This window comes from Hirundo rustica, chromosome 2 (assembly GCF_015227805.2).
Source record: "Hirundo rustica isolate bHirRus1 chromosome 2, bHirRus1.pri.v3, whole genome shotgun sequence".
NCBI classification, from domain to species: Eukaryota; Metazoa; Chordata; class Aves; order Passeriformes; family Hirundinidae; genus Hirundo; species Hirundo rustica.
Genome location: NC_053451.1, coordinates 43,299,963 through 43,325,486, shown reverse-complemented (window position 1 = coordinate 43,325,486; position 25,524 = coordinate 43,299,963). Strand labels below are relative to the sequence as shown.

The following is a 25,524-nucleotide window of genomic DNA, read 5'->3' as shown; positions in this document are numbered from 1 at the left end:
TGCCCCTTAATGATCAATACCAAACCTCTCCATTAAACAGATTTTATAAAATCTACTTTAGCTACTCCTTGCTGTAAAGATGGACGTGACGGTGCACGGGAACCTGGAGGAACAGGATGGCATAACTGCCTATGTTATCCCTTTCCAGGAAGCCAGTACAGAGCTGCTGCAAACTCAGACCTAAGTCACAGGTGTGATACTTGTTTCTTCCTCCCTTCTCCTCTTTTATCTTGGCTATATTTTTTTTTAATACTTTGATTGTCTAAAGGTTTTTATTGTCCAGTGTGCCCAGAGAGGGTGTGGTATGCCAGAATGATGACATACCTTTTCCCTTTTCCTAAGTTTTGTGTTTGTTGGGGTTCTAGTTACAGAGTTACAGGCCTCCATACTAATATGGATTTCCTGTCTTAAAGTAAGAGTTGGATGCATTTAATATTTATACACTGAAAATCATTGTCTGAAATCCAAGTGGATTTCAGTCACAGGACCTCTCAGTGGCCACTCTTGAGCTCCTGTGAGCCATTGTTTACATCACGAAAAATGGTGAGGAGACCAGTGAAGGTACTTCCCAAAAAAGCAGGGATATGGGAACAGATGTCTGGAGCAAAATCTGAGAAGCCTGAGAAGCTGGCCTATTTATGGGAATATTGAAAGGTGTGGAGCAACTTGCTGAGAGGTGGACATGCTGAGGTAGGCTCAGCTGAACAATCAACCATGCCATTTGAGATACATATGAGAAATTGTGGAGTTTGAGCAAGGAATTTGATTTGGAAAGCCGAGGTATAAGAAAGGATTGAGAAGAATCATAGATAATAAGAAATAGAAAGCCTAAAAGCATACACATACAGCTTGACTCACACAGAGATGTACTAAATTCTTTCAGGTTTGGATGCTGGATTAATAGTAATTCATCTGCCTTTCTCCACTCTTCTAGAAGAGATGCCAGCAAAGACAATAAATATCCTGTCCCGAGCATCAAAAATAGAGATATGAAGTGGCAAAAATTAAAGCTTTCCTGATACATTTTGAGATTTGTTTCAATATATATAATTAGAGAGAGAAAAACCTGTTCTCAGTTAAAACAGTCCTTTGAACCCTTCCAAGGATGAAGATCTACATCAAAGCTTCTGCATGCTTTAGAATTTAAAAATCAGTTAGTAATGGAATTGGGAAAAGTTGAGTTTGGGATCTCTGTCCCTTGCAGTAAGTGTTTCCTGTACCACTACACTTCTGTACCACTTTGCTCCACTAAACGTACCTGCTTTTTACTACCTTATTGTTTTCTAAGTGATTGAAATGAATGTACTTTGTTTTTTAATGATTGCATGTCTCTTGTGAGTTAGAAAATGCAGGAATGTGGTGATAATAATTATTTTGAAATATCACCTAGAGATAATTCTAGTAAGGATGCTAAATTTGCCTAGCTTCAGCACCAGGCATCTGTGGCGACTCCCCATGTTCACCATTTATGCATATATGCAAAGCACTTATTGTCATGTTTACATTTAAAACCACATAAAGTTTTACCCTAATATACCTATTTTAGAGCAGCTGTGTGTTCGAAGTGTTCCGTTCCATTTTCACTGTGAAACAGCGTCATTTTGCTTTGGATGTACATTTGCTTTAGAAAGCATGTCAATACAAGTAAACCTGACTTCATAATATTTGATATAATTTAGATGCAAATGAGGACTTTGCAATCTGGCAGTCATGCCTTTGTTCTCATTCTCAGTTCATTGGATTTCATCAACATACCTTGTAGTCCTTTGCAAGGTCATTTTGGGAGCGGGGGATTGTGTTCCATTATCCAGCCCATTTTCACTCAAGATACGGAGGGCCAGAACAATACTTTCTGGGAAGGCTTACCATCAGTGGAAGCTGCAAATATTCTTCTTCCTCCTTCTGCCAGCAGTGAATTTGGTCCTTTGAGTTTTATTATTAACTACTGCAAGCCGATATCTTAATTGCAGAAGTAGTTAAGGGTACCGGTAATGAGGTGTGCAATCACTAACATGCAGGTTCTCAGAGTAATTTAAAGGCACTTCAGTTGGCTGCCGCTGTAAAATGATGGGGATTTGTTTGCATTCAAGTAAACAAGGGTTTCCTTCTTTTATTCATGAACAACACAATTCACTCAGTGCTTTAGCAAATTCGAGAGACCAAGGAATGAGTGTGAAGAAAGCAATGTTGGGATTGATCTTTTCGGGTCTGTTTATTGCTAATTGGCAGGATAATATATACATATTCATAGTTTTTTGGAGGATTATCTTGTATTGTCAGGTTGGCATTTTCACAGCTGTTTCATTTACATTGGATCAAAAGTCAGGGACCTGAGTAGAAGGCAGCTCACTGGTAAGCTTTCAGGATATAAGACTGGAACAGAAATCTGGTTTTCTTCAAAACTGTGGTGGTAGGCAGAAAGATAAAAATATTTGAACAGATAAAAAGAAAAATTATGATGGAAAATAAATATATTTTCATTAATCATTGCAAAAGACATTTTTAATTTTAGTGGTACTAAAATTAAGCAGGGCAAAGTTTGCTATTCTTCTTGCATCAAAGACAGTTTAGTATTCTTTCAGTGTGAAATGTAATAAACACTGTCAACAGTAATTATTTAGGATTCTGAACCTGTTCTCTGCTATCTACTTGTTGCTGGTCATTGAAAACAAATAAAGGTATTATTCTCATATATGCAAAGTGTGTTATACAACCTGGTAGCAGGGCCTTGGTTTGAATATTCAGTGTGCACGGCAGACATGAAAACAAGGATGGAGCATGCCTCACCATTTCTTTCAGAAGGTGTCTTGATCAATTTGAATTTATTGGTTTTATGCAAGCCCTTCTAGATGCTGATTTTTCAAAGATGGTAAGTTTTGTCTTATTGCCTTTGATGTGGACACTGGACAGATGTAGCAGGCTAATCGCTGGGTTTAAAGCGGGAAGAATATTAATGTTTTATGAGGTATTCTGAAATGGTCCTAGGGGTCACTTCACTGGACTGTACAGTACCTTGGAAAATTGTGTTGAGCTTAAATTTTTTTTTGGATTGTGATGCTGAGGGGTAAGAGAAGAATATCTGAGCACTTCCCCACACTGAAATGACAAAACCTGAGTGATGAGTGAAGCTGTATGCCATACTTCAGTGATGCTACCAAAGTCACTGGATAATTGCTTACACTTGTAGATCAGCTTTTGTGAATTCAGTGTTTGGGTACTTCAAATGTTGTCAAGTTACAAATGGCAGTTGAAATGAAAAGAAAATACTGATGTTAGGTCACCTCTTATTTTGCTCATTTCAAGACACCTTGAGGGAATTTTGAAGAAAAGTTAGTTGGAAACCTGGTCCGTCTTATGCTGGTTCAAAATCAGGCTACTATAATGAGCTAATATCCAGTCTTTCATCTTTGTTTTAAGTCAGCATCAGGGTTGTTTTCTTTTTGTCTCTACCTGGTAACTATATACTCCTCTTAAGGCTATTTTCTCACACTCGCTCTTGTTTTGATTTTAAACTGTGTTCCCTCAGTAGGAGACTGTGATGACTCTATTACTGTAAGCATCAAATGAAAATCATATTTCCAGTCTTGTAATTATCCTCTCATGAAAAGCTTAATGAAACATTTTCTGTTCTAGGTTGGCTGTGACCGCAGCAAAAACCTGGTGGATATTTGTGGAGAAAAACATTTCCAGGCGTTTGTCTGTGATGCCCTGTCAGTGCCAATCCGCAGTGGTTCTTGCGACGCCTGCATCTCTATTGCTGTAATCCACCACTTCTCAACAGCAGTAAGTCACTCCTCTCTCTGCCTCACTGTCCTGTTGGATTGCTGTGCAGAGCTGCTAATACTGCAATACAGGCAGAGGCAAGAACAAAATAGGAAGAAATCCAAGGTTTGCACTTGGTATAAGCAGTTGTCAGAGCAGAATTAAGCTGTTTTGCTACCGCTGCTTCTTAGACTTCTGTTCACAATCTCCTTCTGCTTCTCAGATGCCCTTTCTCCCCCTGAAGCTTTGGTCCTCTGTTTGGATTTCATTTTTGTGTGCTTGTAATTAATGACACTGGAGAAGGGGGCTCTACTTTGGCAGTCAAGAGATGTATTGTTTCCCAGCTCAGATCTTGGGCGCTTGGGCAGATCTTGTGATTTTGCGTTTTTTAATCTGTGCATTGGTGGTCCATCTCCAAACAAAAGGGAGACTACTCATCAGTCTGCTGTATCTCTGGGCTGTGTAAGGTTCTCCTGGCAGAAACTGTGCCATGGTAACAAGTTTCTAGACCAACTTAGAGAGGTCCCACAGATCTTTCCATATTAGAAATGCAGTGTATGTTTCCATTCATTCACATTTCCATAGAAGGAGGTCTGTTTTGGAGAAGGCTGACATATCTTTGTGTGGTCAGAGGACCTGTGTTTAAACTGTAAGTCAGACCCATTCTGCTGCAAACTTAGCCTGTGCATCATCAGGTGTGGTAGATTCAAATCTGGGATATTAAACACTGAATCAGCTTCTTGAAAATGTGTCTGGCTTTTCCAGGTGGGCTGATAATGTCCAAGAAATCCTGCTCAGCGCAGAACTATTTTCAAATGGAAAGAGAATAGTAGAATCATTGAGGCTGGAAAAGACCTTTAAGATCATCCAGTCCTGCTGTTAACCCAGCACCGCCAAGTTCACCACTAAACCATGTCCCTGAGTGCCACATCTACAGGTCCTTTAAATACCTCCAGGGATGGTGAATCCACCACTGCCCTGGACAGCCTTTTCCAGTGCTTGACATGAATGAAGTCATGATGAAGAAATTGTGTTTAGGAAAATGTCTCGGCTTGCACACAGTGATGGGCTATATTATGAATGAAAGTAAAGAGTGGGAAAAAACACCTTCTTTTCAAGTTTTATTGTATCCTGGGTGAGGAACAATTGCTGCCATTTCATTCTCCTGATTTCTTGTTTATGTACTAGCTTCACACTTTTGCTTTTCCTTTCCAGGAGCGGAGACTTGCTACTATCCGAGAACTAGCTCGGCTTCTAAGACCTGGTGGAACAGCACTCATTTATGTCTGGGCAATGGAACAAGAATACAGAAACCAGAAGTCTAAATACCTTAAGGAAAAGAATGGCAGTAAAAACAAGGACAAGGAAATGAATACTGGTGCAGCCCAGAGAGCACTTAGAGACCAAGTGCCTGATAACAGTAGGCAAGACTCAGCATGGTCTGACCAGCTCCTTAAAGATTTGAAGGATGAAAGCTGTGGTACCAAGCCAGTAGCAGACTTCAGACTGCCTGTTCACACTAACAGAACCTCCTTTCACTCTCAGGATTTGCTGGTTCCCTGGCACCTGAAAAGTGGTACTAAAAAGAAAGAGGAAAGCGTCGATACAGTGTTGGTTCCAGGTGGCTCCAAAGAATCACGAGAGCTCAGCCCTGTTTTCCACCGCTTTTACCATGTATTCTGTGAAGGGGAACTGGAAGCAGTGTGCAGATCCCTGGATTGTGTGAGGGTTCAAAAGAGTTACTATGATCAGGGAAACTGGTGTGTGATTCTAGAAAAGTTGTAGCCTGTGATGCTTCCCCTACTATCTGTAGGGTTTTCTTTGTTTTTTACAATGAAAGGTATTTTGTGAAAGATATTTTTAATGCAGGCTGCAGCTATTGCCTCTTTTTAAAATTAACAGAATAAAGATTGTATATTGAGTTAATAACAGTGGCTAGCACTGTGTGCATACGTTAACAAAATAATGGCCAAACTCAAGCTATTACCTCTGCAGATTGTTTGCTTTACTTCTCTGAATTACAGTGAAGAGGATTAAGTGGGAAAATACCGCCCATGCAAATCACTAAGGCCAGTGTTAAGCTTTGAGAGACAAAGGGCTTGGTTCTCCCTTCTCTTACACCATTTTATATTGATGTATGTGCAGTGTTTTCACTGCAGTCCATTGCTAATTGGAATGCAGCTCTGGGCAGGAAAGGCAGAGCTGTTTGCTGTGTAAAATTGTGGATCAGTGAAGAGGGAGTGAATGGCATATGAAGCAGTTAAGCTGAAGAGTCAAGAGTCACTGTTCGCTCAAGTTTGGTCCTGCCTGTTTTGGTGTCCGTGAGGGGTGGCAGGTCTCTTTCAGTTTGGAATTTACTCTCTTGGTTGTGGTAATGATGGTTTCCTCAAAGGGAACTGGTAAGTTAGTGGGGATACGACAGACATTTTTCTCTTCCTTGACTCTGAAATACCCACAATTCATGCTGTCCACCCCCAGATTTCTGTAGCTCATCTGTAGTCTTGTGTGAAAGCTCCTGTGGAGGTGTGAGTTCCAGCCCAGCTGGAACAGCCAGACCAGCTCTGCTACACACCTGCATTCCTACAAGTGCATGTCTCTGTGCCTGTAACGCCAGGACTTGTGGGGGTGGGGTGACTCTGAGATTCCCCCAGGAGGGAAAAAAGGGAAAAATATTAAAGTGAAGACAGTTTTGCTGCAGGTTTTCTGCTGGGTGTTTTCAATCTCTAAATGTTGGCAGTGGAGCAAGTTTTATTTAATGCACTTCAGAAGAACAGAAGACTGGAGTAGAGGGGAACTGATGCTGGACTAGGTGACTCAGAGCAGCCCTTTTGGCTGGGGCCTACAAGGACTAGTGCAGTTTATTTGATACAACTCTTGTGCTACCAAAGGAGTGTGACACCTGGAATGCATTTGTGGAAGTAAAATAATGGGCTGCCTCTGGAAGCAGTGCTGCTAAGCTATTGCCTGTTAAACTGATTGATCAGCTGTAGGTTAGCAAGATCTATGGTATAAGCAGGTTGTGCTGCTGTATATAATGGCATATAAACCGAGCTGCCCATCCTAAATCATGTGGGGACTTTGAGGACAGCTCGAGGACAGCTTTGGCCTACTCCTGCTGCCTCCCATGTGCAGGTTAAAGGCTGCTGTGCTGGCAGCCTGCTCACAGTCACCATTTCTCCTCGGCTCCCATCTTGTAATGGAGAAAATCCAAGGGGATCAAGAGCAGTAAGAGAAGAGCTTGCTGCCACTATAATTCACCTGGCCTGTGCTTTGCTTGTATTCTGCTTCCAAAGAGCCCTTGGGAAAGAAGGTCTCATTCCTCAGCTGGACACGCTGTCCATGTAGCAGCGGCCTTGGCCTAACCAATTTCTTTCTTACAGAAGCGTGTCTGTAGCAATGAGCCCTCTTGGGCATGTTCAGGGGCTGATTTGCACACATTCAGTGAGTATCACATAACTGGAAACCGGTCTTGCAATCAAGGCCTGAGCTGGCTTCAGCACTGGGACTGAAGTGTTTGGGTGCAGGAACTCACCCCTTTCCTGGCTGGACTGTGGGACCAGAGCTAGCCTGAGCAGCTCCAGGGTGCAGTGCTACATGATGTTGGTGCTGTCACTGTGAGAAAGGGCAGGGACTAACTCACAAAACTGGGCTCCCTGTTACTTCTGATTATGTGGATTGCATTCATGTAGAATAAAGTAGGAGGGCACATCTCTGAACTCTGTGTCTGCATGGCCCTGTGTTTGCTGGTGCCTGGACTCCTGCTGAGCACACAGCAGCTTGCTGCTGGGTTTGTACGTTGCCTGTAGCTGCGTTTTCTTCGGGAATATATGGTGTTCCGGCAAGGAACAATTAACTGCTTGAAAATCCTTCTGAAGTGCTGCCATATCATGACCTTGTGTGACAAATTAGGAATCAGGTCTGCAGTTGTGCTTGATTACTCAATGTACCTTTGTTCTGACTGAGGATAGCTCAGAGATGCTGCCTCCAAATTCACTGCTGGCTCTGACTGGACACAGGGTTAAGCACTGTTCTAACCTGGGGCTCAAATGCGTCAAGTACACAAAACCTGAATAATTGAATGGGGACTTTATGTAATACTGATCTATTTTTTGCAGGCCCTGTGGCTCCTGTAGAGCTTTCCTGCTTTCCCTCTGTTTCCCTGGCAGGGGCAGCATTAGGCAGTGTCTGGTGTCATATTTAGCATTTCTTACCTTCCAGGCTGATTAACATAATTTATTGATTGCCATATGTATGAATAACTCAGATTCTGTCTCACCACGTGTGCAGTGAAGCACCTGGTATGTCTGAGAGAAGAGTCAGATTTTATTGTCAGTCTCTTGGATGCCATCAGTCTTCCTGCAAGGTATTCCTTTTAGCTGAGTCATGGCAGCTTTTTTGATCCACTTCATGCTGGCTCAGAGCAGAAAGTGTTGCTCTGCCTGTCCTAGGCAGCCCGATGGTGGTGAGTTCCAGTGGGTCCTGGTTCTGGAAGGAGGTTCTGGCATGAGAAACACCAGCTTGGGGAACGCTGCCTGGACAGGCACACTGGGTTGAACATGCAGTACATCATTCCCTACCAAAGTGGCTTTTCCTGGCATTTCTGAGGGCTGTGAGCCAGAGGACAGTTCCAGCGGCAAGCCATCTCTTCAAAGACAGTAGAAAAGTTAAAAGTACTCTGACATCCTCTGAGGCCTGGAAATATCATGAAATGTTTCTTTGGTTAAAGGCAGAGAGTCTCTTCAGACGTTCAAAGAGGAATCAAGTGGTGAAAGAGAAGATGACAAGGGAGGAAGGCAGGTAGATGTTAACAAAATGTATTGCAGAGATTTACAACAGAGAATTATGTGCCACCACAGCTGCCCTCTGCAGTACTCACTTGCCCCTTTTTACCTCCTAGAAGTGGTAATGTGATGAAACTCTGAGGTCAGCAGTTGGGTTTAAATGTTACAGGTTTCCTGGTGCACTGGTTTTCATAGTAATTACGTTCCCTTTCTGGCCTTATTGAAATAACAAATGTGCTTAAATGATCATTCATTTGCAGTCTAGAAGATAAAGGGAAAGCAAAGCTCCATGTGAGCATGACCTATGCTGTGAATGCCAATGCCTCTCCTTTGGCATTCCCCCCGATGTCCCAGTCATCCTCAAAGTGCCTCAGTGTGCCCAGGATGTGGGAATTTCTACTCTGGCCCAAATACGATCCTTGGTTTAGCTCTGGGCACATACAGGCAAACATCTGGTGGTGTGACCAGAGGTGGCTGCTTTGGGGGTCACTGTCCCCCTTGTTCCCAGCCTCCTATTGCAGAGACCACCAAGCCACCCCAGGTCAGGTGCCCTGACCCTGCACTGGGCTGACCTGTACCGTGTGTTGCACTGTCCTGCCCTGACAAAACAGGGGCTTCAGAGCATCCCTGGGCTTAAAGCAAAGGACACGATGAGGTGATTTCTTGTTCCAGGGCAGGCAAAAAATAAAACCTGCAAAACGTAGAGGACTTCTTTTAATTTCATAGAGGTCCTTCAGACCGATGTCCTGGTGCAGCCAACCCCATGACAAAAACCTCCTCCAGACCTCAGAGAGGCTGGATTTCCCTGGAAGTGCTCAACTTAAGCTTAGCAGGGAGAGATGTAGGACAGCAGATGGCAAGGGACAACATGCTGATTGCCTTGCTCTGCTGAATGAGAGCCACAAAAAGCTGAATGGGGACCACATCTTCTCTTTAGAGAGCTTGAAGGACTGGCCTTGGTACAGTGAGCAAAAGATCAACTCTTACTCTCTAGTGCCCACCAGTCACTCAATCATGCCCTTCCTCAGCTGGAGAGGGGAGAGAAAATTTAATGAAAGGCTCATAGGTTGGGATGTCACTGGGGAGAGATCACTTGCCAATTACCATCATGGGCCAGAGCAGAAAAAGGAGTAGTAAAATTATAACTTAAAAACACCTTCCCCCTACCCTTTCCTTCTTGCCAGTCTTAATTTTATTTCTGATCCTCTAACTCCTCCTTGCAGTGACACAGAGGGATGGGGAATGGGGATTATGGTCACTTCATCACATGTTTCTGCAGCTGCTTCCTTTTCTTATACCAAGATTAGGAATCTTCTTCCTCTCACAGAAGCATTATGAATATGAAACTTCTAATTCATGCAAGTACAAATACAGATGTCAGACGTTCTCTGTATAAATTGAATGTCAATGAGCACATTTGGGGAACCATGTGCCCAAAATAAATGTCATGCAGCTGTCACTGCATACAGCAAATGTTCTGAGTTTTGCAAACTATTCCCCTGACAGTACTAGGTAGATGGGGAGTCTTCCCAAACACATAAATTATGAGAGATTTAGAGCGATAACATTTTCCATACATTACAAAATTTTCATACCAGAATCTAAAAAAACCCCAACTTTTAGTTTCAGAGTTCCAGAATATCACAGAAACACTTTCCACTTGTAAAGTGAAAATGATAAAGATTTGTCTAGAAATACTAAAGAAGATTAATAGCTACTGTCTCCAGTGTGCTTTGTTTTGTGTGTTCTTCTTGCTGTTACAATTAAGGATTTCATGTCATTATCACTTTCTGTGTGTCACTATGGTTTTCTATAATTTATTGTGGAGAAAAGAGGGAAAGACATTCATTATTACAAATCTCTTTTAGGTGTGTTAATGTGCTTTATATGAAGTGCTTATACTGACAACATCAGCATTTGGACCCTAATTTATTATGCAAATAACTTGCTCTGCCTTAACTAGCATATGTCCTCTTGGGGCAGAATCAGAATTGCATTGCTTTGTTTAAACTTTCTGAAAGACCATGCCTGACATCTCAAGTGGCTGCAAATTAAACATTTTCCTTCTCTCACCTGCCTCCTTAACAGATATTTGCTACAGAGATGCTTGTTGAATGCAGACAGCTTGTTCTGTGCCTGGTGGTGCTCTCATCCACAAATTTCTTGGCCAAGCCACCTCACTGAGCTGTAAAGGACACCTGTGCTGAAGTCTACAGCTCATGTCAACAGCAAGACCCCAGATTGTTTTTATCTGGCTGATATAATTTTGTACAGTATTGCTGTCACATTTCTGCGCTTGCAGCAAGCCACCACTGGTGTGCAAATACTGTAAAATTTTCAGAAACTTTGCCAGTATTCTAAACTATTTTAAAGGTACCCTTGTTTAAATTGGATCAGGGACACAGAGAGAGTGCTCTGACCTGAAACTCTTCTCTACCCCTTACACAGGATATCCCTATGCTTTACCATTTCAAAACAGCAACCCCAACAACAGCAGTATTATTTTCTTTGATTTTACGAAAACAGTGACAGGAAATTTCCAATTCACAAGCAAATAAGGTGGAGAGATGTTCCAGTGCAATATCACTAATTAAATTTCTCCTTGAAATGCAGAAATGCTTATTAGTTTAACATGATGACAAGCTTACTTTATTAAAAATCTAATGCCCTTTATCTGAAAAAAAAAACCTCAAAAAGAAAACCAATCTTCAATCACAATTAACTAAATAGATGTATTTATTTTTAGATATGTCTTTGTCTTATATCCCTACTGAAATTTAATTAAAAGGAAAACTATTGAACGAAAGCACAAGACAGTAGAATAAATTAATGTAAAATATATATTTTTAGAAATTATTTTATGCTTCTTCATGTGATGTCTTATTCTGACTCTAGATCAAAACTGAAACTGTGATTGCAAGGCTTAGAGAGAGTTTAGAAATTGCTAACTATAAAAGTAGCTCATAGTGTGTTGCTGAGCCATCCTTTCTCCTCAGATAGTTCATCTTTGATGCCTTGTGCAGAGCAGAAGATGAAGCTGCATGTTTCTCACCACATTCAACTGCTCAAACACACATCAGCCCCTAATGTTAGGCTCCTCATGCACTTGGATGAATTCAAAGCATAAAATTGCAACCAGGGAACTGCTAAAGCACCCATCTCAGGGAAGACAGAGTCCTTCACAGTATGCTGCAGCTCTGGCAAAAATTCAAATTACAGTCTGGCAATATCTGAAGCTCTGTTAGGACAATTACAGGGAATCCCACATTCCTGCTATTAGAAGGCAAATCCTACCTTCAGTTCCGATTTCAAAGCTTCCCAGATTTTCACACTGCTTGATACTTCTAGATAAAGATGGCAAGGATAAGAAACAGAGAAGAGGTTGTTCATTCTTTTTTTTTCCACTTGCCTCTTGCTTACTTTCCAAAGGTGATTTGCACAGTACGTAGTCTTCACTTCAGTACATTCTCCTGTCCTCTCTAAATCTATTAACACAAATCTGTTGGTTCCCCCCCTTCTTTCTTTCTTTCTTTGCAAATCAATTCTTTGTGAGCAACGTCCTATTCTGGGAACTTGTTTGTGTGCCATCCATCTCTTTTCTTTATGTACATATTTCCTTTGTGGTCTCATGGCCTCTGAATTTTCACCCACATTAGATTTCCTAATTTACCATACAGAAATAACTCTTTGACTCATAAGTAATGACATGCTTGAGTCCTTGAAAATCCTAACACTTTATATTTCCCATTCAAATCCTCTCCACAGGTTATTTATCTCTGGGCCTCTCAGAATGGCATCTCAGAATGGGAAATTTTGACATAAAGCCCTTTAGTAAGTAGCCCATCTGGTAACTAGCCTGATGATGGTTTTATCAAAAGAACCAGTTGCTAGCAGATTCCTCATGACCCTTTTGTTAAGGGGTTATGCTCTTCAGGAGAGCTTGGTTTCTTTGAGGTTTCTTTGAGCATTCTTTGAGGAATGCTTCCCTTTTTTTTTTTTTTTTTTTTTTTTTTTTTTTTTTTTTTTTTTTTTAGTTGCCATTGTAATTATTTCTGCTGCATGTACTCACCTCACATCTCACTTTCCTCACTCCTCATGCTATACTCTGAGGAAGGTTAAGAGGGTATTTTATTTAGAATTCATCAATGCCTCTCACCAAGCTACCACAATGAGAGGATATATTTCCTCTGGCCCAGCTGTTGAGTATCAAGAATACACTTAAAAAGAAGAAAAAAAAGTTTATTTATCATGCATTCTTCTTGGGTCTCAGGCTTTCTTGGGTCTCAGGCTGTATGTGACAAGGATGTGAATTAGAAGATGTTCTGGAGTAAACAACATTTGCACCAATTCCTTTGAATGAAGGAAAGCTGATAATGGAGATGTAACTTACCTGCATGCTTTAAACTAGAGGAATCACTGAGATTACTTTCTTTCTTTCTTTCTGTTGATGTCTTGCAGATTAAGTAAACACAATTGTGCAATCTCTGGTGCTGTTCCCATTCCCTCTCATTTCTTTTACCAAACCTGAAAGACATGGAGCCAGCTTGCAGCCACAGCTAGATTTATCTCTCCAAGATCCCTGGTAGGAGGTTTGTTAGGATGGCCAGAGTTCTTGCCTCACTTTTGTTCTTTTCAAATAATTTCTCAGTTGAGTCAATCCACTTGTGCAGGCTGACATGCCAAGTAGTCTCCTGGGAGAACAGGCAGGAGGAAACATAGGGTCAAAAATCACTTCTTGCCCATTTTCCCTGTATAAAAAGCACTTGACTTTACGGGGCATAAAGACTTCGTAATAAGACATTATTCCTATGTGACCAATCCCTTTCTGAATCCACCATCTTGGCAGGACACCCTGCAGGGATGTGTTTATATCTTGCCTGTGTCAAGAGCTCCCTAAGATGATTCTGAGAGGCAGGGTGAGCGCTTGAAATCACATCATGGGGAAATATTAAATGGAACTTGATTATTGGACATACTATGGTCTCTCCCATTCTGAAACTTCTAGGACAAAAGAGCCCAAAAAGCACGCTAAAGAAAATCCAGTGTCTTCCCACTTAAGTTCTCTTTTCCAGCACGGTGGTATCCAGCACAGTGGCATATGCTTGCTTAGTGTAGCCCGTGTGTTGGCATCAGCAGGGGCCTGGAGGGGCCTTTGTGCTTCAAAATGAGGGGAGTGGCAAGACAAGCTGGTAGTGTCGGGCTTGTCAGAGGATTTCCTTCAAGAACAGTGACAAAGACAGTGACTTGGGATGTCAGGCATAGTACTCAGTATTTACAGCTATTTCTGGGTCAAGGGCTAAGACAAGAATTGGATATGAAATGGCCCTTCCCTCTAAACACAGTAGTATAACACAAAGGAAAATGAAAAGTAATTTCAGGAATTGTGGGGTGAAAATTGGAGAGGAGTAAATTGTTCAAGTTGCTGCTGAAAGAGACAATTATGAACACTCTCTGGCAGTCAAATTCTCTCTACAATTATTGTCACAGTGCTGTAGTGCCTTGGAGCCCTTTTCATGGAGCAAGACCTCACTCATCTCAACAATTTTTTCCCATGAGTGTTCACCTTTTCATAAGAAAAAAACCTGCTCCAAACTTTTTAAATTCTCTATATTGCAGTGAAAGGAGGAGACTCTCCTGCAATACTCCACGTGTAAAGTCCAGCTGGGACAGTTACTGCAGCTCCCTTCAGTTTGCTGTGTGCTGCCCATGTAAGTGTGCATTGGACTGAGCTACAGCGCTGCAGGGGAAAAGGACAAAGACAGCCCCAAGGTCTCAGGAGCAGCCAAAGGCTGTGGTTACTCTGTAAACTGTCTCCAATATTGAGAGGAACGACAAGATTTGTCTTTACAAACAAGCCGTGGGTCTGCTGGTAGATAAAACCAGCACTGAGAGATAAGAGAAACAATGGGAAGGATTCTAGTGATTGATGAATGGAAAAAAAGATACTTGCCTTTACAAACAAACAAGCAACAATGGGGAAAAACCCATATATCCCATAAAAATTAAAAATGAGGGGGGTTATACATTAAAAGGGGAATCTCAGGCATTTCGGGAAGTCTGTACCTCCCAAGTACCTCAGCCAATGGGGAAAGAGAGAGGGAAATGCAGCTGGGAAATTAGGATAAAAAGGAGGCCGCGTCCTCTGAAAAACTGAGAGACCCCAGGGGAAATGCCCCATGGCCTCTCCCTTTATTTGAATAAAGTAAAAGGACTCCTCTGTCTCCTTTTTGGACATAAACCTCTAGTGTTCGTGGATTAATTTTCCTAACAATATCAATTTAAGGTATTGCTGCTCTTGCAACAAATGGGCTGATACAACTCTGTGGGATGTGGCCTCTGGAGCTGGTCTACCTTTAAGAATCAACAATATGCTTTAATCTCACTTAAAACCAAAACCAACTCATTGCACTGCATGGAAATTCTAAGAACATTTTAATTACTATTGCACTAGTCTGATGCATAGGGACTGATAAAGCCCCAGGGCTTTAATCCCCCACCCCAGCCAGGTGATCTTGAGTCAGTATTTGTGTCCCACTTTCAAAGTAGCTGATCTGAAGCTCCCTGACATGTGCAGCTCTGGACCTCCCCAGGATGAGCAGGTACCAGAAGATGTAGCCATTCCTCCCCAAAGGAGAGAAATGTGTTGTTTTTACCCTGGTTTTTCTGAGCCTTTTGATTTTCTTAAATGGAGTCAGATTTTTTTTAGTTATTGTACAATATTAAAAGCAGTTTTCTACTTTTTCCCACAGATGTAACATAAACAAATCCTTTGTTTTTCATTCTCTGTCCTTTGTTTGCATATTTCTAACCTGAAAACAATTGTAACTGACAGTTGGTCTGGCCACTGAGGCTGAGGGGTGGAAACCCCAAAAAGCCAATCTTCTGCTAGACCCACAAATGTATAAAAAGTAAGAAATAAACAAAGGGGTCTCTTCTCTCAGCTCTCTCAGCTGTGAGCTGGAATCAGAAAGACCTCTGCCTTGCGAAATCTCTTGTCTGCGTGTGACTACTCTGTGTGTCTCAGTGACAATGTGTTACCAGTCTCAGCACATCATGGACAGGATGAGTGTTACCCCTGCTAGGAGCTTCCTGTCTGATAAAAATGTTAACTTCTCAAGGGAAAAAAAAAGCCAAACAAACAAAGCATGTAAAAGCTTCCCAAGAAATGAACTGAATGAGTTATTCCACATACGTAACAGCTACCTCACAAAACGTTTATTAGTAGAATAATAGAATCATTTAGGTTGGACAAGACCTCTAATCTAAGATCACCAAGCCCAACCACTAACCCAGAACTGCCCAGCTGTCACTAGAGAAGCTCCCAGACGAAGGATTCGCTTTATTAGTTATGAAACTTGGGTGGTGAGAGGGAAAATGGATGTTTCTAAACCCCATCCCCCTGGTCTGCTGAGCTAGGGCCGAAATTACCATCTCTTTTCAAAGGAGCTGAGGAAATTAACAAAGTAACTGTTGCTCAGGGGCAGACAGCTCGCAATTTGCTATTGAATATGGAACAACGGGCGAATCATTGTTCGATCCACCACAGCCTCCTCGTTTGTTCTCATTGCAAGCTGAGCTCTTCTTTCCAAGAGAGGCTGTCAGGAGCCTCAATGTCACCGGGGCTCTTTTGTTGCTGCCAGGAGCACTCTTCTTGATGGACAGTAGAAAATCGTCTGGTTTTTCACTTCAGATGCTCGCTGCACAATTGAGGCACTCACAGCACAATTCAGGCAAGAGCAACTAATAACCCGGGCATTGCTGCTGCATTGATTTTTGGGTGAGGTGCTCTATCATTTCATGGCACTGGATTTAGACACACTTGCTTTAATTATCTCCCGAGTAAACATAATGAAATTTCTATGAAAGAAACACGCTTTTCGTAATTGCATCATTCTTTGTTTGTTTGGGGTTTTTATGCTGCAATTTCTCCAAGGACTGACATTTTTATTTCTGAGACAAGACAATAAAAATTCCTGTCTGAGTCAAAGTAATCCCTCAGAACTGAATGTAAAGGACTGCTCGATAGTACCGATGGCAACTGAAAACTAGGTGATTTTAAAAATTAACAGAATGAGAATTGACTAAAGCTAAGTACATTTTGACTGGGATGTGTCCCCTTTCTGTCCTCTTGCCACCATCTTACTGGACAATTGTTTTTCTTTTGTATGAGGACTTCATAATGTGTTGTTATAACTGAGGTAAGAAATTCTCTCCAGCATCATGGTGGAAAAAGAATTTGTATTCTCAGGAAAAAAGGAACCTCTTTTCCCTTAGTAAAGCCTTGCCTCTTATTTAAAGAAAACTGCACAGGAGCACACTGAGTGGAGAGGATTTTTTTTTTTTTTTTAACCTTTTTGAAATGAAAATAAAACATCAAACTGAGAGTTGAAGGCAAGTAGTGAAAGTTGGAAGCATGGAGTTTTATAACACAGGTCATCTCGAGAGTCACCAGTTTCTTTCAGAGGATGTGTAAAATGTGCAATTAAATGGAAAATAATACTTCACTAGGAAAGGTCAGTTCCTCCCTGAAGGAGTTCATCAATAATCAGTATCTCTAAGGTTTTATCAGCCTGTTTAATTTTGGCACAGAGAATGAGACTACTGAAAGAGGTGCCCAGCTGACCATTAAAACTGGTATACCAAGAAGTAGTTCTCTAGTGTGAAAAACGTCAATCACTTGTTTTTAAAATTTTAAAAGTTTAATAGTAAATAAGATGGTTATAAAAATAGAATTAGAGTAAAAAATTGAACAATTAGAGTTAAGACAATACGAGACAATAAAAAACACTTACAGACGTCTGGGTGCCTCCCCCAGCAAAAAAGGTCCGAAGAAGGACCCTTGTTAACAAAGGATTATCTCTTAAAAGGAATAGCTTGTTGAATATTCATACATTTCATACATGATGCATAAATTCCATTCAAACAAAGAATTGTCTCTGGTTAGTATCACTTTTTTCTTTTAATCTCTATGGCGTCCACAAGGCTGAGCGAGGCAGGAGGAGTTGGTCTCTTCTGATAAGGAAGTAGTAAATTCTTTTTTCTCTGAAATATTTACATTTTCCTGTGGTTGGTACATAAAAACTACATTTTAACTACAAAACTACATTTACCATACTATCAAAATATTAATACAACATTAACAATCAATACAACATAATACATATAGTAAATATCTTGCCTAGAGCCATATAATATGCACTTTTCACATCTAGGCTCACTGAAGATTTCTGAGCATGTGAGAAGGTTGCAGACATACTAATATTTTGAAAGAAATACAGCTAAACTTGAATTTTTACCTGCTTCCTTTGAGAAAATACTTTTCTTGGACAAGGAGAGGAAATGAAACTACATTATGTCACCCCTTCCCTAAATGCAGACTTCAAAATTAAAGGCAGCTCTCAGAAATGAATTTCTAGGTTTTACTGTTTGTCCATTTTTGATGTTCTAGAGTGTATCTGCATCATAGTTTCTTTCCTAAAACCAGGGGTATTGGAAAATAGTTTTAAATTAAAATTTACACAACCACCCTATTAATGACATTGGGGGTTACAGGTATGAAGAACAGCACCTAACACTGCAAGAGCTCATCCTGTGCTTTGAATCCTCCTCTTTGTCTGTACCTTTCTGCTGTAGAAAACACATTCCCTGTTCTCATTCCCAAATTGTCCACATCTGTCACTATTCACGCTATGCCACCCTTTCCAGACTTTCTGTTCTCATTTTCAAATACTTGATTCAGTCACAAGTAGTTGGCTCAGCTCATGGACTATCTATTTTCTGTTTAGATTTAGTACAAATCTATTAAGCCCATATGTCTGGCTGTGTGCTGAGTGAGTTAGAGAGCACCCACTTGAGATACTCTGCTGGCTGCATGGAACAAGTGGCAGCAATGGGATGGCAAGAAACCTACTTTTTTGTGAGAAGAGCACATTACAATCAGAGAAGAGATTTTCCTTAATGGAGCAAACATGCTCTTTTCTTGCTTCTCCTCTCTCAAGCAGTGTACTTTGCTGCATATAGCCAAGGACTGAAAGTAGTATTAGTCAATCCTGCTGGAACATCTGCATCCATCCGTTCGCTCTGTAAATGGCTCCCTGAAGAGGGTTCACATGCTGCTTTTCCAAATGGTGCCTATGAAAGTCTGTCAGTTATCATTCTACACCTAGTGGTGATCTACAACAGGTTTTTCTTGAGATGCTGTTAACTGCCAGCATAAATTGAACAAATATGCAAACTCAATTTACACATTTAATACCACCATGGAGATGATGATTAAATCACTGTTATCACTTCGAAAATATACTGTCCCATGCAAATAGCTAACAAAGTACCCAAGTTCTATGCTCAGACCTTGGCCTAAAGAATGTTATTACTTGGCAGCTGTGGACACATTTGGTGTCAGACACATTAATAGTGCTCTGATCCCATCCCAAAGAAATTATGTCCCAGATAAACATTTGCTTCACTAGAAGATGGGCATAGAAGCCCTGTCAAATACTGTTGGCCAAGTGCAACTTTCAAGTGCTTGGACACGCTTACTTTTGAATTTCCCTCTGCTCACTCAGGTACATTCTGAGCAGCCGGCACCCTGACTTTACAGAGGTCACAGGGTCACAGTTTAGCATGGATGCACTGAACCAGCTGCAAACAGGTAAAAAAGTGTCTGGAAGATCCCTTGAAGGTGTTCACAGCAATGGGGAGCACTGGGCACTTCGTGGCACTGGAACTTTTTGGTGAGCACCTTTTGGGCCACATTCCCTTGTTTGCTCTCATTAATGCTGGTCTGGACAAGCAGGCCAGAGCCTGTGTAAGGGAATTTCAGCCCAGCAGGAGGGATGAGCATGGATGTCAGTGTAATAAATCGCCAAGCCAAAATTCCGTGAATCAAAATTTAGAATTTTGAGACTTAAACTCAGTCTCCAATAGCCACAATTAAAAGGGACAGCGTCGAATCCCGGGGTTTCGGCACTGGGTGAACGCAGTAACAGACTCTGTCAGCCTGTTACCCACTCTGTTCACAAATTGACTCCATCATTGCTGGTTTTTATACAGTCTTCCGCTGAGACTGGACAGAGACCGTAGGACTCGTGTCTTGGTAGCTTCATTACGTATTCATGTTCAGGTGGAGTTCGTTGAATGGATTCTCAGAGTGGAACAATGCCGTGATTGCCGTGTCCCGGAGAAGGTTTGGAAATGTTAAATCGGGCGGAACAGATAAGATACCGATCTGATTCTAATCATTGGATTGTTAGCGCCCCCATCTCCCATTTTCCATTCTCTTAGCCTTTTTGTTTGGTTATCTCGAAGCGGTTCCGGCAGGAATTCCTCTTTCCCCCAACCCTCGTGTCCCTCCATGCAGTTTTAGTCTTAGTTAACCCTAAACATACTTTTAGGTTTGCTGATCTCAACTTAGACTGAATGCAGATCAATTTTACATTGCATATTATTACATTTTATCGTGGATTAATTACACATCACAACACAAATTAACTTTAGGTCATATATCACATCAGTATCCCCATTGTTGAGGATTACATTTAGTGCTCGGTGTGCAGCTGTAGGCTGAGCTCTGGGGAGAAGCCTGAGCCTGAGGCAAGAGACTGTGAAACTCCCAAAAAGCACAGGGACATGTGGCGCCAGCCAGGTGCCTGGACACTCAGGGACATGGAAGGAGCCAAGGGTTTCACACATGACTCTGCTTGGTTTGTGCTTGTGAGACTATAAGAGCCCTTGAGGTTTCTTCCTTTGGGGTCCCCCCTTGAAGGCACCCAGTGTAAATTGTTATTTTTTATCGTGATTAAACTGTTTTAAGGATTGAGATGCCAGAGACGTTGCTATGGGAAACCCGGGGTCCAGCCGGTAAGGAAACCTTGTCTGACTGTGACCCGGCTCAGATGGTGTGAGTGTCACTGCTGGAGAGGCTTCTGGATGGCTGGGCAGGGAAGTTTCCCTAATGCCCATTGTAGGAGTGTGCGGTCCTGTTGGTCAAGCAGCCCAGGGTTCCAATAAGCTGCTGTGCCATGACATGGTATTTGCTGTGACCTCCACCTGTGAGGCTGGTGAGCTCTGAGCAAGGTGTGGGGAACCCACCTGGGCGCGTGGGATTCGGCAACCCTGGCTGTACAGACAGACTGGGGAGTGAAATGCTGGAAAACAATGCCATGGAAAGGGTCCTGGGGGTCCTGGCCTGTGGCCAGTTGAACATGATGCAGCAGTGCCCTGGCAGCCAGGAGAGCCAACCCTGTCCTGGGGACATCAGGCACAGCATGGCCAGCCAGGCAAGGGAGGGGATTGTCCTGCTCTGCTCTGAGCTGGGGCAGCCTCACCTCCAGTGCTGGGGGCAGTTCTGGGTGCCACAAGGTAAGAAAGACATGGAACTATTGGAGAGTGTCCAAAGGAGGGCAACAAAGATGGTGAAAGGCTTTGAGGAGAAACCATATGAGGAGTGGTTGAGGTCACTTGGTGTGTTCAGCCTGGAAGAGACTGAGGAGAGACCTCATTGCAGTCTGCAGCTTCCTTGGGAGGGGAAGAGGAGGGACAGGCACTGATCACTGTGGTGACGGCGACAGGACCCGAGGAAACTGGTGCGCAGCTCAGTCAGGGGAAGTTTAAGCTGTATTGAGGAAAAGTTCTTCACCCATCACTGGGTAGTGGAGCGCTGGAACAGCTCCCCAGGGAAGTGGTCACAGCACCAATCCCGACAGAGTTCAAGAAGCACTTGGACAAGGCTGTCGGGCACACAGTGTGACTTTTGGGATGGTCTTGTGGAGGACCTGGATTCGATGATCCTTGTGGGTCCCTTCCAACTCAGGATAGTCTGATTGTACAACCCTGTCATGAGCCGAGCGCGTCGCGACGGACGCCGGCGAGAGCAGAGGAGCTGAAAGACCCGGCACCACAGCCCGGCTCCGGGGAGGTCTCGCCGTGTCCCCATGCACCCATTCCCTGCAGTCCCCGCCCTGCCCCCGTGCCCGGCTGTCCCCGCTGTCCCCGCCGCGTCCCGCAGCCCCGCCGGGAGCAGCCCCAGCCGCAGCCGCCCCGCCCCACCATTGCCCGGGACGCTGTTCACGACAGTGTCGCGGCGGGGCTGCCGCACGGCCGCTGCGCGGTTTCCGGCGGGCTGTGCGGATGGCGTCCGGGCTGGAGAGCGAGCGGAGCCGGGAGCGGCAGCGGGAGGCGCTGCTGGCGCAGGTGGGGTGACCGGCCCGGCCAGACCTTGTCCCGGGGCCGCTCGGCACCCGCCCCGTTCCTCAGGCTTGGTGCTGGGTGCTGCGCGGGGTCGGTACGCTCCTCAAGGCTGCCCTGGCCGCGGCAGCCTGAGGAGGGGACGCCGTGGGGAGAGCCCCTTCTGTACCGAAGGGAGCTGGACTGCGGCACCGACAGTGGTAGGACGCAGTCTGGAATTTCTGGGTGACGCCCACCTGGTTTCGTGCGTTTTGCCACTTGTAGTATCGATCCTCTTGGTGTTTCACTTATTATGTATTGCTGTGTTTACACCTTTGGAAAGAGCCGCAGTCGGTCTTCTTTGCATTCTCTCTTCAGGTTTTTTTATACATTGATAAGATGGCACCATCCTCGCTCCCCGGCCTTCTCTAGGCTGAGCAGGCCCAGCTCTCAGCCTTTGTTTAAATGAGGCATAAAAGGCTGCTCCTTCTCCTTGTCTTGTGGCCTGTCTCTCCTACAGAGCCTGTATGCCTCCATTGCAACATTCTGGTCATGGAGCAGTAATAACCTGAAGTTGTGTGCATGTGTTGAGAAGTGGGGTCCTGATTTCCTAGGGTCAATTACTTGCCTGGTGATGTGTTGTTGTACTGTAAGACAATAATTATGAGGCTCCCACTCACAGGTGCTTTGGTAGAGCTGCTGTGTCTTGGAGATCTGTGCTGATTCTGATGGGTTTTGTTCAAAACCTGCCTGTATGCTGGTTTTGGCATTTGTGGTGATTCTTGTGACTTATAGGTAGAGTGAATGCTGAAGTCACAAATGGCACATCACTTAAGTGACATGGCTTGTTTTGGGGTTAAAGGGGGGATAACAGGAGAACTGTAAGAGAAAAAGTGTGGAAAGAGAACGAGGTTGTGATGATGGGCTTCTGACAAAAGGAAGGCTGGGATAGGCAGCAGCCAAATCTTACAAATATTGTCAGAAAAAAGTAGTGGAAAATGGCCTGAATAGCTGATGCTTACAGAACAGTGATGCCTTTTCTCAAGGCAAGGCAGTAAGAGAGAGGATTTAATGTAATATATCATGTGGGCGTCTCCCTTGTACAGTTGTGGAACAATTTCTTGGCAATAAAAGTTCCCTTCAGTGATTTCCCTCCTTCTGACAAGCAGCTGAAGGGAAATTAATTTAACTTAGTAACCCTGCAAAAGTTTGTTGATGTTGTTCAGATGTCTGTTGCTTTACTTGAACTGCTGCATGTGTTTAAGAGTGCTCTTTTGATCAGTTCAACCTCTTGGACATTCAGAAAATTCACTAAACAGTAAGCAAACCTTGTGTAGGGCATTATTATCCTTTCCTTCTCAGCTGGTACAGCCACTTGTACAGCAAGCTGTCCAGGCCAATGCTACTGGCTTAGAATCCTGGAACAGCCCGAGCTGGGAAGGCCTTGAAAGATCACTTGGTCCACCCCCTTGTGGGAAAGGGAGCCTTGGTGAGATTATTTAGTTCTCTGATCTGACCATTCTGGAAGCACAGTCTCCCAGCCGGGATCACTCCCACACCCGAGGGTGGCACTGCTGGCACTGGAGCCCCTTTGCAGAGGGCAGCTCCGGCGAGGCAGCGTGTGCTCTGCTTGATTCCCCACACACAACACTCACACTCGGTCAGACAAGTTTCCCTTACCTGCTTGACCCCAGGTTTTTCATAGCAGAGACAGAGACATTCGGATCCTTAGAACAATTTAATCATGGTGCAAAACACAAACCCAGCTTGAGCTGGGTGCCTCCAGCTGGACAATTGAATCCCTGAGCTTTTATGCTCTTGTGGTCTAAGTGTGCCACAGTCTGGGGTCCTCCTGCTGAGTGTCTGTGCTCCTGGCTGATCCCAAAGGTCTCTGTTGAGCAAAGGAGTAGCCCCAGTTCACGGCTTTTTGCCTGGGGCACAGGTTGTCTTCGGCAAAGTTCCAGTAGTTGCTAGAAAGTTTGGTATTCTGAGAAGGGCGGCTACACTTCTCACTCCAGGGTTAGGATATGTCTCAAGAGTTCTTTGATGATACTGTAGCTTCACAGGTCCTAACTCTCAGCGTTAATATATTCTCGTAGGTTTAAATTCTGCTCATCAGCCTTGCTGAAGAATATTAGAAAGTGGTTTTGAGTTTTTAGAATGAAACCAAATCTGATATATTTTCTTATTGCTAAGCTGTAACGTATGAAAAGGTATGTATGTAGGATCTTTGTTGAATTTTGTAATTTTCCTTGACTTGAACAAGAAACAGACCATCATTATATTGTTCAGCATATTTTTAAAATGCCGTGAGTACAAATTACTCCCACACGAATATCTTAAAAATGCAATATTTGTGTGAATCTAAAGAAAACCCAGTGCACAACTCTAATTTTCTGATTTTCTTTGTACAGCAGTGGGCTCAGAGTTGGCTTTTACCATTCCAAACTAACAGCTGGAAAGTAAATAGCTCTATAAAGATGCTACGTTATTGCATAGACAAAAGCTGATTGAATGTTAGAACTACTGTGAGAGGAATAAGGAGCAAAGGAAATGGTTGCACAGACATATTACCCATTTCTGTGTAATATCCAAGAGCTTATGCATCCCTGGTCCCAGCATCTCAAGAAGAACCAAACAACATTGACTAAGGTGGGAAGGAAGGTGCAGAGATGATCTTGGTGCAGACTGTCCAAGGGCTCTAGAGGTTTTGAGACGAGGAAAGATTGGCTGAAAATGAAGTTAATACAAAAGAGTTCTGTAAAATTTTTAAATGATATGGAGAAGGAAATAGAGAAGTGCTATCTGCTGGTTCTTTCAGTTTAAGAACTAGATTGTATTAAGGATTTTAACTGTAGCCAGCTTAAAGGAGACAAAAGAAGTGAACTTCCAGACGATGCACAGAGAAATCGTAAAGTCTCTTGGACAGCATGTTGCAAGTATTGGTACTGCACTTCCATCAAGACAAGAATAGCCTAAAATCTAAAATAAATGTTGAAAGCTATTGATTGAAAAGTTGTTGAGCCTCAAATTGCTGGAGGATGCAGGAATATTTTGGAGATGGCTCACTTTGAACTTAAGCTTGTATGCACTTCAGCTTCCCTGGGCATCACTGGACATTTTTTAGTTGGGTTACTAGCTTAGATTCTCAGTTCTGAGAATGTCAGAGCACTGAGAAATCCAATACAGGGAAGCGGAATGGAGTATAATTTGTGAAATACTATCCACTATGATTCTTCAAGTCCATTTTTCATGGAGGGTAGGGATGGATTTGGAGACAATGACATTGTTTATTACAGAAGTTAACCATTAGAGATGCTTGGTCCCTCTATAGCCGATGAGAAACTTCCACAATGTGGCTTTTCAGCTTCTTACTGAAAATCACAGTATAGAGTCTGTGTTGTATTTCCACATTGCTTTGTTTTCACTTCCAAGCAACCCAAAGCTAAGTCGGATTCTCTGATTTTCAAAGGTTCTTTTGGGTGCATTAGGTAATACTGAAACATACATTAATGATCAATTGGTTTTCTTTCCTGTTGCTTGTGGAATTGCTGTGTTCATCATCCTAGGAATGTCCTTGAGCTATTTCTTTTCCTTTCAGTAAGAATGAAAAATTGAAGTAAGGAGAGGCCATATTGAAGGTTGGGAGTTTCTCCAGTTTCTCCCCCTGCCCCCTTTTCTATACCAAATTTTTAGAATGCATTAGCAAAAGTGTATCATAAGCATTTTATCCTGTACAAGTCCATGTGGGCCAAAGGAAGCTGTCGGGATTCCTTTATTACTAATTTGGCTGATAGTGATAGAGAAATTTAGGACT

At 42.9% G+C, this 25,524-nt stretch overlaps 2 protein-coding genes across 7 annotated transcripts in view; both read left to right on the top strand.

Annotated features, from left to right (window-relative positions):
• ALKBH8 (alkB homolog 8, tRNA methyltransferase) overlaps positions 1–5,693 on the top strand; it is a 54,110-nt gene extending 48,417 nt beyond the window's left edge. For all 6 annotated transcript variants that reach the window (XM_040054944.2, XM_040054938.1, XM_040054939.1 and 3 more), the window contains exons 12-13: positions 3,634–3,783; positions 4,978–5,693. In XM_040054944.2, the coding sequence (XP_039910878.1) occupies positions 3,634–3,783; positions 4,978–5,547 (720 nt within the window). In that variant the 3' untranslated portion in view covers positions 5,548–5,693. The remainder of the gene's footprint in view (positions 1–3,633; positions 3,784–4,977) is intronic.
• A 15,956-nt stretch (positions 5,694–21,649) lies between these two features.
• Positions 21,650–25,524, top strand: part of CWF19L2 (CWF19 like cell cycle control factor 2) — a 63,382-nt gene continuing 59,507 nt past the window's right edge. Inside the window, exon 1 of the mRNA XM_040056702.2 lies at positions 21,650–21,734. Coding sequence (XP_039912636.1) covers positions 21,672–21,734 — 63 coding nt within the window. The 5' untranslated portion in view covers positions 21,650–21,671. The remainder of the gene's footprint in view (positions 21,735–25,524) is intronic.